This window comes from Ischnura elegans, chromosome 11 (assembly GCF_921293095.1).
Source record: "Ischnura elegans chromosome 11, ioIscEleg1.1, whole genome shotgun sequence".
Lineage (NCBI taxonomy): Eukaryota > Metazoa > Arthropoda > Insecta > Odonata > Coenagrionidae > Ischnura > Ischnura elegans.
This window is the reverse complement of record NC_060256.1, coordinates 1,583,623-1,603,172: the sequence shown is the minus strand read 5'-3', so window position 1 is coordinate 1,603,172 and position 19,550 is coordinate 1,583,623. Positions and strand designations below refer to the sequence as shown.

The window sequence follows — 19,550 nt, the reverse complement described above, 5'->3', positions numbered from 1 at the left end:
TGGATTTTTGGAAGTCCATTCAGTTGTGGAGTTTTCAAAGCATGAAGAATAACTTTCCAATGACCTTCTTTTGAAATGCTGGAGATTTTGATTTCTTTTTTCTCACTTGGTTTCCTAGTGAAGCTGTTAGATACTAATTTAGTCTCACACATGGCTTATTATTCAAGAGAGAATTGGTTTTTAGATCATAAAATTTGTTCCCACCTCACTACCGCTGCATTTTCTTCATAAACTGGTAATATGATACGGTTATTTTTTACCTTCAGTTCTTTGATTGCATATCTTTTAGCTGTGGGTAAGTTAGGTGAAGGTAGCTTTCTTTTTCTTAGGGTTTGCACAATTGCATTCCTGGTACCCTCTGCTTGTACAATTAGAAGGATTCATCTGAAGATGGGTAGTGAGAAGATCTCCTCATTTATGAAATTAATTTATAAGAGCTTTTTATGCAGTGCCCCTAACAATCTCAGTCCATAATTTTGTTTCATAAACATAAAAAATCAAAGAGGCCTTCTTGGCAAGAATATAAAAAATGATGGCACCATTTACAGTCACCACATGTGTGTATATGATTCCACTCCAGTTATTATTTCCTCTAGGTATCTCTTAGGGTGTAACTAAAATACAGTGCAACCTCGATATAACGAGACCTCACAGTGGTCAAATAAACACTCGTTATAGCGAATTATCGCTTTACCGGCAGTGGAGCAAATAATACCCAATAAACCTTGTGACGTTTTTTATTTTCTCTTCAATGGTTCACAAATATTGTTATTACACTGTATAAACAAACTCAGGAGCAAAAACACATCCACACACCACAACTTTTACAATCCAACTCCCCATATGTACTCTCCCTCCCGCGCCATCAACAGCAATTCATCCATTCCCCTCTGCTGCTCATTATTGCCCACTTCATTGTCCTCCTCCCATCAATCGTCACACCAACATCCAACTCAAAACAACTCAAAATTAGGTGTTACAACCTATTATCAACACTTATGTACGAACAGGATTGGTTCGGCAATGGAGACATTTCAATCCGATAAACTTGAACATAAATAAAGACAAAAGGCGATGTTTTTCTGCCTCAATAAATTTCCTTACCTTAATAACAACCTAGGCATTTAATTTAAAAGTTCCGAACTGAATGAAAATCATGCAAAGCATTGCTTTTTTAATCATTGTCTTAATGCACAACTGACGAAGCCACTTTTCTGTGTACTTATTGCATTATTTTTGTATTTTTCATTTTAAATTCAAACAGTTACAGATAAAACCATATCACAGTTATTTAATGCCTCAAATGCTCCTATTGGTGTATGTTCATTGTACCTGTATGTTTTGCGTAGGTTATGTGAAAAAGATATTGCATTTGTTTCTGCTGACGAAAACGGTGGAAGGTGGTAGAGTGATCCTGCCTCGGAAGACTCTTTCTAGAAGGCCAGTAAAGAAAGCCTCACGAAGTGCAGTCATTACAAAGTCATAACTTCCCTAGTAATCGGGATAAAGTTATAATTCTGTCACCAAAAATAATTTTATAGTTTTATCCAAATTAAATATGCAGCACATATGGACCTATATCGTATCATAATACAGTTAGTAGGCGACTGCTTCCCACCATACAAAAATAGGCAATTTAGGCCCAAAGATAATTAACGGAATAAAACAACGTCAAAACTCAGCTAAAAACATAAAAAAGTTTACCTATATAAGAAATTAGGCATCAAAAACTTTCCGTGCAGTTTTTAGGATGTGTTGAGAGCTGTTAGCCGACAGTTGAATGAAAAATCCATGGAAAACTGCTGCTAAATAGCAAGTAGCTGAAATAATGACGCAGTGAAAATATTTAATAAAATAAAAAATTCCTAACTCCTTTCGTACTCAAGATAAAGTTATAATTTTTTAACCAAAGATATATTTATAGTTTTCTGCAAATTTCATACTTAGCATATATAAATGGTCCCATGTATGTAGTAAGATACGAAAGTTAGCAGGCGATTGATTTGTACCTTGCAAAATTCCATATTTTTCGTCCAAAAGATATATAAACAAACATAACAATGTATAAACTGAATTGAGAGCAAAGTAAGTATGGAAAAATGTACAATTTACGTTTCCTGCCAGTTTCAACTTAATACTAAGAACAGTATGCCGGCAACTGGATTAGGAATACAAAGTCAGAAAAGCCAAGTTACTAGCTGATATTCAAGAAAATATTTTTAGAAATCATTGCAATGATCAAAATCAAATAACTATTGTCAGCACTAAACGTAGCGACCATTTCTGCTTCAGAATATATTTTCATACATGAGGAATGAGTAAATTCAAAAATCTCTATCTCTTTATTTCCCTCTCTTTCCTTAACAGCGAGATGATGACGATTTTGAGGTGATGATCACGCGAGTTCAAGAGTTTTTTACCCATCTGAAAAAAAGTACTATTAGAAGTTTTCACTTCAAAAATAATATAAATGTCAGATCATGTAGACGTTGAATGAAGAAAGTTTGTTTCACACACTCAACATGAAAGTTTTCGTGGTATTTTAGTGACAAATTAAGAACCCAAACTGAGAACCAAGCCCAAACCAATTCTGTAACCAAAAGAAGAACTGACCCATCCTCAATAAGTGAAATATACATACATATGTAGTATTGGGTTAGAAAAAAAGAAGCATGTAAAAGAATAAGAACACTCAAGTAAAAATTTCTCCCTTGCAACTTGACTGAAACTGGGCTGAAACTACCCTGAAACTCACTGCCTTGCTTCTATGCTGAAACTGCATTGAAATTGAAACAAACCAGTGGAGTTTGGAAGAAGGATGGCAGTGCAGTAGCAGTGCACTTAAGTAATCCAGCTACCTACTCCAATGAAACTCCCTTGGCCGACTAAACTGAAACTCCCTTGGCTAGCTACACTGAAACTCCCTTGGCCACGAACTAGACTGAAACTTCCTTGGCTACCAGCTAGACTGAAACTCCCTTGGACAGCTAGACTGAAACTCCATTGGATAGCTAGGCTGAAACTCCCTTGATTGGCTGAATACATTTCCCCTAGCCAACAGTGGATGATCACATAACAGATTTCTCCCACAATTTTGCATGCATGATAAGAGATAAAGGGTGGATAGGTGATTGCGATCAACAATAGTTGTAACTGCAATGACCACAACATTTTTCAAGGCACAATTTATTAGAACATGAAAATACATCAATAAATCAATAACTGTTAAAGGCACATACAAAAATATTCCAAATGAAAGAAGTCATGGAAGTTAGATGCTCCTGCAATAGAGAAGAAACATGACTGATGAGAATCACAAACGACTTAACTCAAAATCAAATTAGCAAAATTGCACTTAAAAAACTCTCCTTTACTTGGCTTATGCATTAATGTGAACCATTCAAATTATAGAAAGCAGAACTTAAATTATCACTGAGGAAGCATGCGCTTTGCATCATAGTTCAATGAAAAACGAAGCGATGACTCGTTACTTAGGCTATGTGTGAACTCCAAACGAAAACCACGGAAGATTCCAAAACATTCGTCAGTAACTAATAAGTATAAGCAGTAAATATACGTTGCCCACCCGCATTCCTTATTTCTTCGAAAGCCCTCTCGAGCTCACTGATCCTCCGCAGGATGACTAACGGACGGCGCGGCATCCGCGGCATTGATGACCGGTCGGTGTATTATCCTCCTCGTCCGGGGTATCCATGAGGCAGGAAAAGTGGACGGCAGTCGCCAACGCGTTGAAAGAAGAATTCGTTATTGGCGCCATGAACCCCGAAAAAGGAGCTCGAAATCCTTAAACCTGCCTGGATTAAAACTCGAATTCAATGCCAACGTTCTCATGGTTAAACATGGAAGGTATAAACATGCCATCAGAGAAGTTAAAGCGCTCACCTCCAATTTTGACTGCAGTCAACACCACCGACTTCGTTCTCCCCTTCACCTTAATTTCGATTAATAGGGTGGTTTCCTTCATCAAAGAAAACGAAAGGCATTGATTGCGATTCGTTACCCACCAATAGTGTATTCATAATATACAAATTATTTTGTTTTAGAAATACCGGGTTAGACGAATGGCAATGGTCCATTTTTATCCTCATTTGAAAAGGGCCAGATTGGCGCCCATGCGATGCCACTCCACGTGACGTCACAGGGACCTAGTTTCTATACGAGAAGATAGGAGTTATACGTCGTCTGAGGTTACCATTGCATGCATGAGGCGCAGAGCTCAGGGAAACATGTCTTAACAATCACTTATTAAAACTGGCTAAGGTCGGAAAGTTTTCCTCGTTTGATAAGTTATTAGTAATCCTTATTTAAGCCAAGAGCTACCAGCCAGCAGGGTACTAGGCTAGCCGCTATAGAGCGTTCCACATTTAGTTGACAGTACGGGCCTTATGGATAACAGTGTTGCCAAGCTTCCGCTCCGCCGGCAGGCATCCTAACAGCGTATGCAACCACACATAATATGGCGCCAAAACGGTTTAGTTCAAAAAGAAGTTAGGGATCGCACGAAAGACTGCGTAAATTAAGGTATTTTTTAGCGTATATTACAATACCTTTGCTGCGGTATAAAAGGAAAAGTCTTTTGTTATTTTATGTAAGTACTTATTCAATGCACAAGCTGAATAATGAATAATCTGTAATGTAAAAAAATAACAATAAATTGAAGGATAATAAAAATTATCGCCACTCCTGAATGAGACAAAATGTCTATTCCTTCCATATTATGCAATATTTTTTGGCTATGGCTAGTATTACATGAAAGGTGATGTTGTATAAGACATCATCAATCTTTAATTTTTCAAAATTTTCCCGTACTTGATTTATTGTAAATTAAAGATCTCTTTTCAAGCTGACATCTTCAAAGCTAATTTCCTTAATGTTCTTTTTCCTCCACCTTGTAGTAGGCAAGGATTCCAATTTCCTTGAGTAATAAGAGGCATTATCTACCACTATAATTGATCCTTCGGGTAAGTTTGCAAGAAGTGAGTGCTCAAACCATCTCTCGTAACACTCGCCACCCACTTCTTCATGCTCATCCATTGAGTTCTTTTTGTACAGTAACACATGCGATGCTCCTTTTATGAACCCAATTTCCGTTCCTGCGTGTATAATTGCAAATCGTCCTCCTCGGGAAGTGGGGGCCAGGCCCAGTATTTAGTCCAGCAAGAAAAAGCTTGACGCGGATTTTCTAATTGTTTGTTTCGCAAACTAATGTTCACTATTTGTCCAACATTAATCCAACTTTCGCCTGTTAATACTCTCGTCCTGTGTTCGCGACGATATTTTTTTAGCTGCCTTAAATAATAATTAATGGTGCCACCAACGAATAATATCATCCCTTTCGATAAGGATGATTCTTTTCCCCCTGCGTTCGTACACGAAGCCTATGTCCAAAAGAAGACGATATAGTGTTGTCCTTTTGTAATCTGGGAGAATACTATCCATATTCACCGGGTTTCAGATGGATTTTAAAGTCGGAGGAATAATTTTCACGAAGGATTCATGTACCTTCCTTCTAATTCCCGATCTCACCAAACCGTCGAAAATCACTGCCCTCGAATTTTTGTAAGGCTGTCTAATTTCTTTAGTTTTTGAAGGAGTTACCAATGGACCACGGGAGCTTTCCTTTCTCACTCTGTAAATAGTGAACTCCTAGCACCCAGTAGCCTTCGAAGCTTCTCGGCAGGCCTCACTAATGCTGAGAGATTTCCTGGAGTACGAGAAGACTTTGAGCACCAATCGTCTTTCGCGGCTTATGAGCTTCTCACCTTTTCTCCTCTTCTTTGTATCGGACATATTGATTGGGCGTGTTACAGCAAAGATAAGTGTAAAACACACTTCACAATTCTCAAGTTCAATACACCACACAACACTTGATCACTCCAAAAAAATGCAATGACAAACTGAACGCCTTCGTAAATTCTTCCCTCGGCCCCTTCGGCCTGGGTCGCTTTTGGGGCAGGTTTTGTGGTACCCTATGAAAGGAACTCAGAAAAAACCCAAGCCCCCTTTTGTAAATGCGTGCACTGGATGGGGTAGTGTTTGGTACAGATTATGAGATATTCTTTTTCTTGGTTTCCCCGATGGGACCTAAACACCCAAGGCGAAAGAGTATTACTTCCAAGCCGCTTGCTTACTTTCGTGTATCAATGTATTCAGATAAAAACACTGCTGTTACGACGTATGAGTATTCTCTGTTTAGGATATCAAACGAATAGATAAATACATTTCATAGTATGCATTGACAAAAAACTCCTTTTCCGCCCGAGAATTTTCCCTCTGCGCGCAAGAAAAAGCAAGAAGCCCGCCCAGCGGCACCGTAATATTTTTTCTTAAGATAAAAACCTTGTAACTCGCTTCAGAATTGATGTAAGTTAATGATTTTTTCACCAAAAATAACCTTGTAGTTTTCTCCACATTTGGTACGCAGCATATAGGGACCTACGACGTAAGAAACGTAAGTTAGTAAGCGACTACTTTTTACCTTGCAAAAATCAAAATTTTCTTGTCCTAAAGTGTGTTACGTCGGCATAACAACATTAAAACTCAATATTTGTACAATTGTGAAGACCTTCAAGCAGAAAATAGTGTGAAGAATATTTTGCAAAAGAATTCAATTCAATAAAGTCAACGGTCAGGCAGAAATTGCGAGAAGAAGATAAAGTAAAAAAATACACGTTTCTGACGGAAATTTACGGAAATGTTTTTTATAGCTTTTGTTATAATTTTTATCGAAAAACTATTGGCGCCAATGAATGCAGCACCTTTTTCTACATTAGAATAAAATTTTTAATCAGTGCATAACGCAACTTTAATTTTCGTGCTGTTGTTGACAACACCGCGCTCCTGGCCTTATGGAGATTAACATGGGAAACGATTCTCCATAAGAGCCCATACTGTCAACTAAATGTGGAACGCTCTATAGCAGCCTGCGTCGTATCAGCGCTAAGCCTCGCCTCAAGGTCACCTCGCAGGCGGGAGGGGGAACCAGAAATACGTCACGCGGAGAGACTTCCCGACATTCATACTTAAGCGTCGCGTTTTCGCGCGCTTGAAAATTTTCACTTTTAATTTAATCGCGAAAAATAGATATCGTCATTTAAAAATGTAAAAGCGTGAAATACGTACTCCAGGAGTAATAATCTTTCGATTTAGGCAATAAAAAAATAATAGGAAACCACCCTATTCTTGCCGTTAACAACCGTCGAAGTACCGGGAAAATAATTATGCCATCAATCTTTTCATGCCAAAACCCACGCTCAACACTCGTCTTTCAGTCCTAACAACTTGAGAGAAATAACGGCAACCGACAGCTTGACGCGCGGGAAAAGATATACGTGTTGCCAAAAGCTAAATTAAAAAAATACATTGCCGCTGAAAACAGGGGTCGCGTATATGTCCGGTAGAAGGGTACCGTATGTTGGCAAAACTTACGATGTGTAGCACACGCGCAGCAAGGGAGAAGCAGTTCAAATTCATGAGGGAGAGGGGTTACCCAAATGCTCATTTAGCTCAATGGCAGGGCAGTAAAGGCATACGGCAAGAGAGATTCAGTGGAGTAATTAAGTTGGCCTGGCCTATGAGCCTACCGTCCAGTTCAGTGTCAGTGGAGATCATGTGCGGCAAGGGAGAAGCAGTTCAAATCCATGAGGGAGAGGGGATACCCAAATGCTGCAGCAGCTCTGTTGCAGGGCAGTAAAGACATTCGGCAAGAGAGATGCAGTGGAGCCATAAATTCGACCTGGCCTGAGGCTATTGCCCAGTTCAGTATCAGTGGAGCACACATGCAGCAAGGGAGAAGCAGTTCAAACGCAATGTACTTGCAAGGAAGAATGGCATCAGAGTTTCAGTTGAGTGCTCTATTTCTTGTTGAGGACAAGGCAGTGCAGTGCCGTGACAAAGTTGTTTCAAGACAGTGTAGGATATCTACTTTCGTACGCTCGCGGAGGTGATAGTAACACACAGGCACGATTTACTATATTTTATTTGGTCGGTTAAACTGTACAAAAAAAAACCAGCGTTTCGATGTATAGAGCGTTCCACATTTAGTTGACAGTACGGGCCTTATGGATAACAGTGTTGCCAAGCTTCCGCTCCGCCGGCAGGCATCCTAACAGCGTATGCAACCACACATAATATGGCGCCAAAACGGTTTAGTTCAAAAAGGAGTTAGGGATCGCACGAAAGACTGCGTAAATTAAGGAATTTTTTAGCGTATATTACAATACCTTTGCGGCAGTATAAAAGGAAAAGTCTTTTGTTATTTCATGTACGTACTTATTCAATGCACAAACTGAATAATGAATAATCTGTAATGTAAAAAATAACAATAAATTGAAGGATAATAAAAATTATAGCCGCTCCTGAATGAGACAAAATTTCTATTCCTTCCATATTATGCAATATTTGTTGGCTCTAGCTAGTATTACATGAAAGGCGATTTTGTATAAGACATCATCAATCTTTAATTTTTCTAAATTTTCCCGTACTTGGTTTATTGTTAATTAAAGATCTCTTTTCAAGCTGACATCTTCAAAGCTAATTTCCTTAATGTTCTCTTTCTTTCACCTTGTAGTAGGCAAGGATTCCAATTTCCTTGAGTAATAAGAGGCATTATCTACCACTATAATTGATCCTTCGGGTAAGTTTGCAAGAAGTGAGTGCTCAAACCATCTCTCGTAACACTCGCCACCCACTTCTTCATGCTCATCCATTGAGTTCTTTTTGTACAGAAACACATGCGATGCTCCTTTTATGAACCCATTTTCCGTTCCTGCGTGTATAATTGCAAATCGTCCTCCTCGGGAAGTGGGGGCCAAGCCCAGTATTTAGTCCAGCAAGGAAAGCTTGACGCGGATTTTCTAATTGTTTGTTTCGCAAACTAATGTTCACTATTTGTCCAACATTAATCCAACTTTCGCCTGTTAATACTCTCGTCCTGTGTTCGCGACGATATTTTTTTAGCTGCCTTAAATAATAATTAATTGTGCCACCAACGAATAATATCATCCCTTTCGATAAGGATGATTCTTTTCCCCCTGCGTTCGTACACGAAGCCTATGTCCAAAAGAAGACGATATAGTGTTGTCCTTTTGTAATCTGGGAGAATACTATCCATATTCACCGGGTTTCAGATGGATTTTAAAGTCGGAGGAATAATTTTCACGAAGGATTCATGTACCTTCCTTCTAATTCCCGATCTCACCAAACCGTCGAAAATCACTGCCCTCGAATTTTTGTAAGGCTGTCTAATTTCTTTAGTTTTTGAAGGAGTTACCAATGGACCACGGAAGCTTTCCTTTCTCACTCTGTAAATAGTGAACTCCTAGCACCCAGTAGCCTTCGAAGCTTCTCGGCAGGCCTCACTAATGCTGAGAGATTTCCTGGAGTACGAGAAGACTTTGAGCACAAATCGTCTTTCGCGGCTTATGAGCTTCTCACCTTTTCTCCTCTTCTTTGTATCGGACATATTGATTGGGCGTGTTACAGCAGAGATAAGTGTAAAACACACTTCACAATTCTCAAGTTCAATACACCACACAACACTTGTTCACTCCAAAAAAATGCAATGACAAACTGAACGCCTTCGTAAATTCTTCCCTCGGCCCCTTCGGCCTGGGTCGCTTTTGGGGCAGGTTTTATGGTACCCTATGAAAGGAACTCAGAAAAAACCCAAGCCCCCTTTTGTAAATGCGTGCACTGGATGGGGTAGTGTTTGGTACAGATTATGAGATATTCTTTTTCTTGGTTTCCCCGATGGGACCTAAACACCCAAGGTGAAAGAGTCTTACTTCCAAGCCGCTTGCTTACTTTCGTGTATCAATGTATTCAGATAAAAACACTGCTGTTACGACGTATAAGTAGGTATTCTCTGTTTAGGATATCAAACGAATACATAAATACATTTCATAGTATGCATTGACAAAAAACTCCTTTTCCGCCCGAGAATTTTCCCTCTGCGCGCAAGAAAAAGCAAGAAGCCCGCCCAGCGGCACCGTAATATTTTTTCTTAAGATCAAAACCTTGTAACTCGCTTCAGAATTGATGTAAGTCAATGATTTTTTCACCAAAAATAACCTTGTAGTTTTCTCCACATTTGGTACGCAGCATATAGGGACCTACGGCGTAAGAAACGTAAGTTAGTAAGCGACTACTTTTTACCTTGCAAAAATCAAAATTTTCTTGTCCTAAAGTGTGTTACGTCGGCATAACAACATTAAAACTCAATATTTGTACAATTGGTGAAGATCTTCAAGCAGAAAATAGTGTGAAGAATTTTTTGCAAAAAAATTCAATTCAATACAGTCAACGGTCAGGCAGAAATTGCGAGAAGAAGATAAAGTAAAAAAATACACGTTTCTGACGGAAATTTACGGAAATGTTTTTTATAGCTTTTGTTATAATTTTTATCGAAAAACTATTGGCGCCAATGAATGCAGCACCTTTTTCTACATTAGAATAAAATTTTTAATCAGTGCATAACGCAACTTTAATTTTCGTGCTGTTGTTGACAACACCGCGCTCCTGGCCTTATGGAGATTAACATGGGAAACGATTCTCCATAAGAGCCCATACTGTCAACTAAATGTGGAACGCTCTATAGCACCGACGGGCGTAACAAGCGACTTCGATGACTGGGCCGGACTGACTGCCTGCACAACTCCTTCACGAGCAACTCCCTCGGGGACTTGCGCGCATCGCTTCGCTGTTGTTTTCCGGGGAGTTCCATAGACGTCCGCAGAGGGCGCGCGGTGCGCCGTTGCGAGTCGGAACATCTCCCTTATATTGCCGTGTAATCTCCACATCACCCCCTTCCAGCATTCAAACCTGCGTAGATAAATAATCGAAAGAAGAGAAAAAAATCGAAAAAATTATGTTATGTAATCCGCCAGGTGCGCTGGAAAACGCACGCGCCGTCCAGATCTGGTGGTCCTCGGCGCGGGAGGCGGTGGTGGCTGGTCCGCGGCATCGCGTCGTACAGGGGCGGGCCTGGGCTGAATCATGCGGTCCTCTGTTGACTCGGGTCGTCCGCCGGCAGGCTCTGGAAGAACGAAGAGATCGCTGTCCTCGATCGTCGCGTCGGCTCCGCTTTCCGCATCCTTGTTGACAACGAACGCTGGCTTGAGGCGATTGATGGCCACCCAAACGTCGCGCCCCCTTATGCGGACAAGGTAGTCTTTCTCCCGACGTTGCAAAACCTGAAAAGGACCGTCATAGGGAGGAAGCAGCGACTTGTGCGCGCCGTTGCTCCTCACGAAGACGCTAGGAGAGGAAGGGAGATCTTTAAAAATAAATATTTTCTTGTTCCCGTGCTGCGTGGCTGGCGTTGGACTGATCCTCCGGATGTGGGCTCGAAGCTGAACCAAAAATTCCGTCTGATCCTCCATGGTAGTGTGTGGGGACGGGCACAGAAACTCCCCAGGGAGTCTCAGCGGCTCGCCGAAGACCATTTCGGCTGCAGTGCAGGCGATGTCGTCCTTCCAACTGGCGCGGATTCCGAGGAGGATGCCGGGTAGAACGTCGACCCAGCTGAGGGTGCTGTGGCAACGGATGGCTGCCTTCAATTGCCTATGAAAGCGTTCCACCATTCCGTTGGCCGCCGGGTTGTACGCTGCAGTACGGAAATGGGTGGCGCCGCACAAGCGCGACAGCTGATTAAACAACCGGCTCTCAAACTGCCGCCCTTGGTCCGTAGTTATGCGGGACGGAGTTCCGTAGCGGGCAATCCACCCCAGGAAGAAGGCTCTGGCCACAGTTTCGGCGGTGATATCCTGCAGTGGAAAGGCCTCCGGCCACCGCGTAAAGCGGTCGATTACTGTTAGGCAGTATTTATAGCCTCGGGAAAAGGGGAGGGGGCCCACAATTTCCAGGTGTATATGTTCAAAACGGGACCCAGGAACACTGAATTTTCCGACTGGTGACGTCACGTGACGCGTCACCTTTGAACGCTGGCATGCAACACACTCACGCGCCCAATTTTGGCAGTCTTTTTTTAGCGATGGCCACACAAAACGTTCCGATACGAGCTTGGCCGATGCCTTAATGCCGGGATGGCTGAGGGAGTGGAGTGATTCAAACACCTGTCTCCGCAAAGCACTTGGCACGAACGGGCGTGCAATAGAGGTTGAAATGTCGCAATACACTTCCATTCCGGTATCGGGGAGAGATATTTTCCGAAATACAAGGGAGGAGTTATTGTCGTCTATGAGGGCTTTCAACTCGGGATCATCCTCCTGAGCAGAAGCGAGGGTAGAATGGGGCACCGCGGCGGAGACTTCCTCCACCCGCGACAAGGCGTCCGCGACGACGTTTTCAGCCCCGGCCACATGACGAATGTCCGTCGTGAACTGAGAGATAAAATCTAAATAGCGGAACTGCCTGGGGGTGCACTTGTCACTCTTTTGACGGAAGGCATAAACTAATGGTTTATGGTCCGTCAACACTGTAAATGGTCTGCCCTCGACCATATGCCGAAAGTGGCGGATAGCTCTGTAAATAGCCATTAACTCACGGTCGTAAGCGCTGTATTTTTTTTCAGCGGAGGAAAGCTTAGATGAGAAGAATCCCAATGGCTGCCACCCACCACCAAGGCGCTGTTGAAGGACGGCGCCGATGGCGACGTCGGAGGCGTCAGATACAATAGCGAGGGGTGCAGTGGGTTCCGGGAAAGCTAAAACAGCTGCTTGTGAAAGGCTCTCCTTGCAGTCGGTGAACGCCTTCCGCCTCTCGGGGTTCCACTCGACGGGGTGTTTACCTTTCACTTTGTCCGTGAGCGCGCTATGGAGGGGAGCTTGCAAGGTGGCCGCGTTGGGTATAAACCTGCGATAGAAATTTACCATGCCTAAGAATCGTCGAAGCTCCTTCACTGAGTATGGTTCGGGGAAACTATGGATAGCTGATACCTTATCTTCCAACGGGCGGATTCCATTTTCCGTGACTAAGTGGCCTAAAAATTGCACTTCAGGGACACCTAAGACACATTTCGAAGAGTTGATAAGTGTGCCGTACTTCTCGCATCGAGTGAAAAGCTCACGGAGATGTGTGACGTGTTCTTCCTCGGTCGCAGATGCCACTACCACATCGTCAATGTATACATAACAAAACTCCAGACCCCTCACTACCTCGTCCATGAACCGCTGAAAAGTCTGAGCGGCGTTTTTGAGCCCAAACGACATCTGGGGGAACTCAAACAACCCGAAGGGTGTTGTCACAGCTGTTTTCGGGACGTCGGGGGGATTTATAGGGATTTGATGATATGCACGTACTAGATCGATTGTAGAGAAGATCTTCTTACCCTGCAAAGCCTGCGAGAAGTCCTGGATATGCGGGACGGGGTAGCGGTCACTGGTAGTACGTGCATTGAGGGCACGATAATCCCCGCATGGTCGCCACTCACCGGTTTTCTTCGTCACGAGGTGAAGTGGAGAAGACCAAGCACTTTTGGATGGCCGCACTATCCCCAGTCTTAGCATTTCGTCGAACTCGCGCTTGGCGGCGACCAACTTGTCCGGGGCGAGCCGCCGAGGCTTACATGTCACCGGTGGACCAGGGGTGGTGTGTAGAAAGTGTACCACGTGATGAACACTGGGCTTGGGGTATCCTGCGGGTCGTGTTATTTCGGGGTACTCACGTATGAGAGCGTAATACGGGCCGTCACCACTGATTGCTTTCACACTTTCGCCAAAAGATGCCATCACGCGACCATGGGCGGATAGCGTCGTAAGGGGATCCACCAAACACTTGTTCCGCACATCAACCAACAACCCGTAATGCTTTAAAAAAATCGGCGCCAATTATTGGTTGAGACACGTCGGCGACGACGAATCGCCATGTAAAGTCGCGGCGGAGTCCTATTTTCAGGGTCAAAGAGACCCAGCCATACGTATGTATGGTGGAGTTGTTGGCAGCGCACAATTCATAAGTCGTTCGTACGCGGGGGCCCTTCACTAGTCTCCGGGGGAATACACATAGGTCGGACCCGGTGTCCACAAGGAAACTCTGGTGAGATGACCGGTCGGTTATAAATAGGCGGCAGGTTTTAGGGCAGGATTCGGCGGCCGCATCGACCGAACGCCCTAAGGGTTTTCCTCCGGTGATGGCCTGTACGAGCAAGGCTCCCTGCACTTGCTCGCTCTGGCACCGAAACGGCGATGGTACCAGCACAGGCGATCGTCGGTTGAGTGCGGGGAACTGTTGCGGGAGCTCCTCAAGCTGCTGCTGCGGGACCTTCCTCGGGAACGTGAGCGTGCGTCACAGGCTGCGGAGAGGGCGGCGACTTGCCGGGTCAGGTCCTCCACTCGCTGGAGTAATGTGGCCATCAGGGGGTCGCTGGCTGAAGCGGTCGCGACCTGAGGACGCGGAGTAACTTCAAATACCCTGTCAGCCAATTCCGCCAACTTATCAAGGGGCATACCTTCTTGGGTGGTCAATATTGGCGGAAGGTGGGCGGGCAGTCGGGCAATCCACAGCGTACGGAGGAATGCGTCCGGGACGGACGTTCCGGCGAGGCTCCTTAGATGCCGGAGGAACTGCGCGGGCTTCCGGTCCCCCATTTCTTCTCTTTCTATGAGCTGCCGGATCCTCTGCTCCCGCGACGCGGAGAGTCGCTTAATAAGTTCCTCCTTTAAGCGCAGGTACTTCCCTTCAGCAGGAGGGTTAGTAATGACGTCTTCCACCTCGGCCGCGTGCGCGTTGTCCAAATTACTGACGACGTGCCAAAACTTGCTTTCGTCGTCCGTAATTCCGTTCGTTCTAAAGAGCCCGTCGAGCTGCGCGAACCATAGGGCCGGTTTATCGGGCCAGAACGCCGTTACGCGCATGGCGATGCGGTTTCCAGGCATCGAAACTGCGTCCGTCGTCATGGCCGCTTCAAGATGTCCGACTCGTGCACACGTGGTCTGCGGAATCACACTCTTCGCCGATCACGTCGGGGTCACCACTTTGTAGGATATCTACTTTCGTACGCTCGCGGAGGTGATAGTAACACACAGGCACGATTTACTATATTTTATTTGGTCGGTTAAACTGTACAAAAAAAACCAGCGTTTCGATGTAGCACCGACGGGCGTAACAAGCGACTTCGATGACTGGGCCGGACTGACTGCCTGCACAACTCCTTCACGAGCAACTCCCTCGGGGACTTGCGCGCATCGCTTCGCTGTTGTTTTCCGGGGAGTTCCATAGACGTCCGCAGAGGGCGCGCGGTGCGCCGTTGCGAGTCGGAACATCTCCCTTATATTGCCGTGTAATCTCCACAACAGTTTGAGCGCATTCAGTGGAGTTTCAGCCCAGAATCAGCTCTGTTTCAAGGGAGAAATTTTTACTTGAGCATAAAGGCCAAAAGGTATTCGGCAAATTGTGATTTTATTCTTTCTATTTCTATAATTATATTTTTAAATTTGTATTTCATAAGATTGTATCTCAAAATAACTAATTTTTCTATGGAATGAGCACCAACGATTCAGAGAGATTGTGACACAAAAATCATGGTTTGAATAGGTAATCTGTCCTCCTCCATGGGATCAATGACCAAAGCTCTACTTTCTTGTATGTAAGACATGCTTTAATGTCATTTGAGGAGCATTCAGTAGCGTCCTTCGTCAAGGATGAATGCCATGGAAACTTCAAAGTTAAATAATAATCTTTATTTTTAGGGCTCGTGCTAATAAATTTGGAATTAGGATTTGTAGACAACACAGTCTAATCACAAAGTACGTTGTGCAGAGAGAGCTTTATCTACAAATTCTGGTCATATTCATGCCGAGAACTATCAGCTGTGCTTAAAAATGTCTTGGGATGCAAAGATGGTTTGTTGCATGTAATTATGACCCATGTCTTGCAAAGGGAACGTGGGAATGCTATGTTCTCTCCATATTTTTGTTAGCTATTCGAGAGGTGAAGTTCCCATGAAATCCAACGTTTAGTATTCATAATGCATTATTAAAAAATAGCACTGTTCTCTTTTTTGTGTTTCAGGTCATACACGAGCTAACTGCCCATTCAACAACCAGTGAAATCAAGACTAATGTACTTTATTGTTTTACTTATTTCTTCTTTCAACGAACTGCATGGAAATTTTTTATTTCATTTGAAAAGTGCCGAACAACCCCATGATACATTGGCCTTCAAAGGCATTAATATGACTCCCATTTCTTTTTTTGCCCTGCAGCCGTATCCCATTTAATGTTATTTTTGTAAAAAATACATTATATACTTTCTATGAAAGTCTTCCGATTTATTTATAAGTTTTATTTCTACACGTTTAATTAGCTAATTTGTTTTCCAAACCTGCATATCAAGGCTGGGAAAGCTAGGAGCAGACTACAGCACATGGTAAGTGGTATGATTTCATACGTTGTGGAACAACCTTGACCTTGAAACTTCCCCCTCATTCTTTATGAACCCCCTCCCAAGGACCACTGACCTAACTGACATTTAGTGCACGCGTGCCGAGGTCAGCATGAGAGGCCACTGCCCTTCACGCAGCATCCCACTCCCTTCCCTGTTGCTATCCCACACGCACGTGGCTAGGTCATAGCTTCGACACGTGGCTCCTACTCTAAGGGAATATGCTCCTTCACTTCAGTTACCAAGATCTCCCCACAAATTCAGCTGTACATTGCTTTTTAAAGTACCGAATTATGTTTAACCATTCTTGAGAAATCAACATTTGTCTTAGGTTATGTAAGCAGGGTTCCCACTCAACCGTGAAAACCTTAAAACCGTGAATTAGCCGTGAATTTCGTCTACCGTGGATAAAAACCTGGAAAAAGCCGTGAATTTCGTCCTAAAACCTTGAAAATCTTTCAATCTTGATAATAATACCTTCCCAGAAATTTTCAATTTCGATCGTAGTGAGCGCACTTGTATTCATTGTGGCGAGCTTCGTCGAATGGGTCAGAAAAGCGTTGGAACGAATGTTGCCTGAAGAAAAAAAACATCTTTCCCCAGCGCAAGACTTTTCTCTCCCCCTCCTGAAATATGACACCACTCCTCATCAGCTTGTTTACTTTCCTCGACTGGCTTGGTTTCCCCTCCCTCGGTCACTGCTTAGTCCCCCTTCCACCCAATTAGCCTTCCCATTGGCTGCAGCGACCAGTTTCGAAACTAAATTTAGATTGCCTTTGTGTCGAAAAATTTGAACGTTTATTCAACACCCTCAATCCTGTGATTGGAAGACCGCTAACCTGGATAACCTGCTATGCGCTGTGGACACTACGCTCCCTGCGTTTGAACCGGGTGACAGCGAGCTTTCGGCGCGACGTTACTAATTCTCGCGCGTTGCGGCCTGAAAACGAGAGAAGATTTCCGCTTATGGTAACACAGCATTGCACGATTTTCGCATGCGTCGACCTGGGACTTGCCAGTTTTACGTCGCAACCGGAAAGTTTGTGTGGAGTTATTTACTATCGGTGGTGATCCAGTTCCTCCGCTTTGTGCTATCTAAGGAAATGCTGTTTGTTTGTGTCGTTAAAGCCTCAATGTCGTCGCGATATAAACTGCTACAAAGTCGTTCCATTTTTCCCAGAGCAACGGTAAGAAGGGAACATGATTTGCCTCTGATTAGAGAGATCGATTCAGTTTTGGTTTCAGAGTATTACGATAGCAGAGAAAAGAAGTCATTACACTGCCGCTTTCAAAAGAAAGATATACGGTGGAACCTCGATCTATCGTTCCCGCATTGATCGTGCGCCGTTTCTGGTCCCAAATAAAGTTCCTTATAGGCAATGTAATTTTTTCCCGACTCTATCGTTCCCCGAAGTATCGTTTCTCGCATTGATCGTTTGAAGATCGCGGTTCCGACGCAGAATTTCCCCGCATCCATCGTTTGACGAAAATGAGACGAAATAAATACAATGCGTCATTTATGGCTAATAACGACAAGCACATAGTTGCAATCTTCCCTAAAGGCCGTTTTACACGGTACACGGAATTGCGCAGACTGACGTACCTGTGAAGGCGCAATCAAAATTGCGTCGTGTAAAGCGGTGAATAGGGAAATTGCATACTTTTTATAAACAGTATGCTGATATACTACAGTAAACACTTAGTAACGCAATATACTTTTTTCCGCTTAAAATTCAGTTTATACACTAGAAAATGACTCCCAAAAGTCTTCCGAGTTTCGCGGGCTAAAAAATACCGCCCCCACTAATCTTTGGCCGTGACGTCATAGTTCAGTAGGAGTCCAAGATCCAAGCCCAGTAACTGCAGGTTTGGAAGAGCCACGTTGCGTTTAAAGGAGAAAATAGGTGAAATAAGGAAAAATTACAAGTGGTGCATTGTTCCTCTCTGCAATAACACCCCAGAAAAAATTTTCGTCTGCATTCCCACGGAGGAAATTAGAAGAAAAGCCTCGATGCATGCCGTCTGTCGGGATGAGCGTTACGGAAAAATAAGAGTATAATAAACGGAATGATAAACCCGTGTTCTATGTGAGCGAAGATAACTTTAATATTAATAATATTTCCATATTTCATTTTCTGAATAACTTGAAACGGAGATTTTTCGATAATTCGGCCGCCGTAGAATAAAAACTCAACTTCACAACAAAAATCGAGATAGGTGTTTCTCGATGGTTACGATGGACTCAAATTATTTATGGCACTTGTTCAATTTCAGTAACGACAGGACATAGAAAATTCCATGATGTTTAAAATCAAGGGAGGAAATATGAAAATATATAGCAACGTTGATCCTCATGCATTCGAGTGCCAGCCAAGAAGACAGCGTTTTCTTCTACTGTCAGCGTCAAAATTATGCGCCGCTGTACTTTGCAAATTTATATCCTGGCTTCACTGCATGCTATAATAATGAATTATACATCATTTTAAAGGAAATTTTATCCTAAATTCTGATTTACGTTATTACAAAAAATTGAAAAATGTAGACACGGCCAGTGCAATAAATGACTCCGCGCACCGAAAAATTAGCCGTTTTATCAACTTCATGAACTTTGCTACTCAACCTAAGGAAAACTACTACGTCTACAGCATTCATCTTCCACATTAATTTACACTCATCAGTGCGGATTAATAAAATGGCTTTTGGGTATTTTTAGAACTTATATTTTGTTATAAATTAATGAAAATATTTAAAAATTATCTTGTCCCATAGCTTACCCCGAAAGATGAAGGAAGTTGTAGATGAAAAAAGAATGGAATCCAAAGGTGGTCACAAAAAATGAATCGCAGCATTCTTTGATTTTATTCTACCCCGTTGCTTGCTTTTCAGAAAAAGTTGAGTCACAAGAGGAATGATCCGCGGCCCTTGATTTGGAAACTGTGGAGATAGAGGAAGACGTGTGGATCAACAATTTCCATTTAGTTGGTTGTCAGGATAAACCAAGGATCTATTTAAAGGTTGTCAGGCCATCGTATAAAGATAGGACCGATGTGCACCTTAGGGGAAATGGGGTGTTTGAGGGAAAGTCAAACCCAAAGTTGCCCAAAGAATGTGCAGTTCTATGTTGCTCTTTCCCCAGTTAAAACCAAATAGAAATTGGATTGGAATGATATTTTCACCACGGGTTCCAG

The 19,550-nt window shown here is 43.1% G+C and overlaps 1 protein-coding gene across 3 annotated transcripts in view; it reads left to right on the top strand.

Moving 5' to 3' along the window:
• Positions 1 to 16,252, top strand: part of LOC124167853 (DNA topoisomerase 3-alpha) — a 114,450-nt gene extending 98,198 nt beyond the window's left edge. For all 3 annotated transcript variants that reach the window (XM_046545895.1, XM_046545898.1, XM_046545899.1), the window contains one exon: positions 15,991 to 16,252. In XM_046545895.1, the coding sequence (XP_046401851.1) occupies positions 15,991 to 16,028 (38 nt within the window). In that variant the 3' untranslated portion in view covers positions 16,029 to 16,252. The remainder of the gene's footprint in view (positions 1 to 15,990) is intronic.
• The last annotated feature ends 3,298 nt before the right edge of the window (positions 16,253 to 19,550 follow it).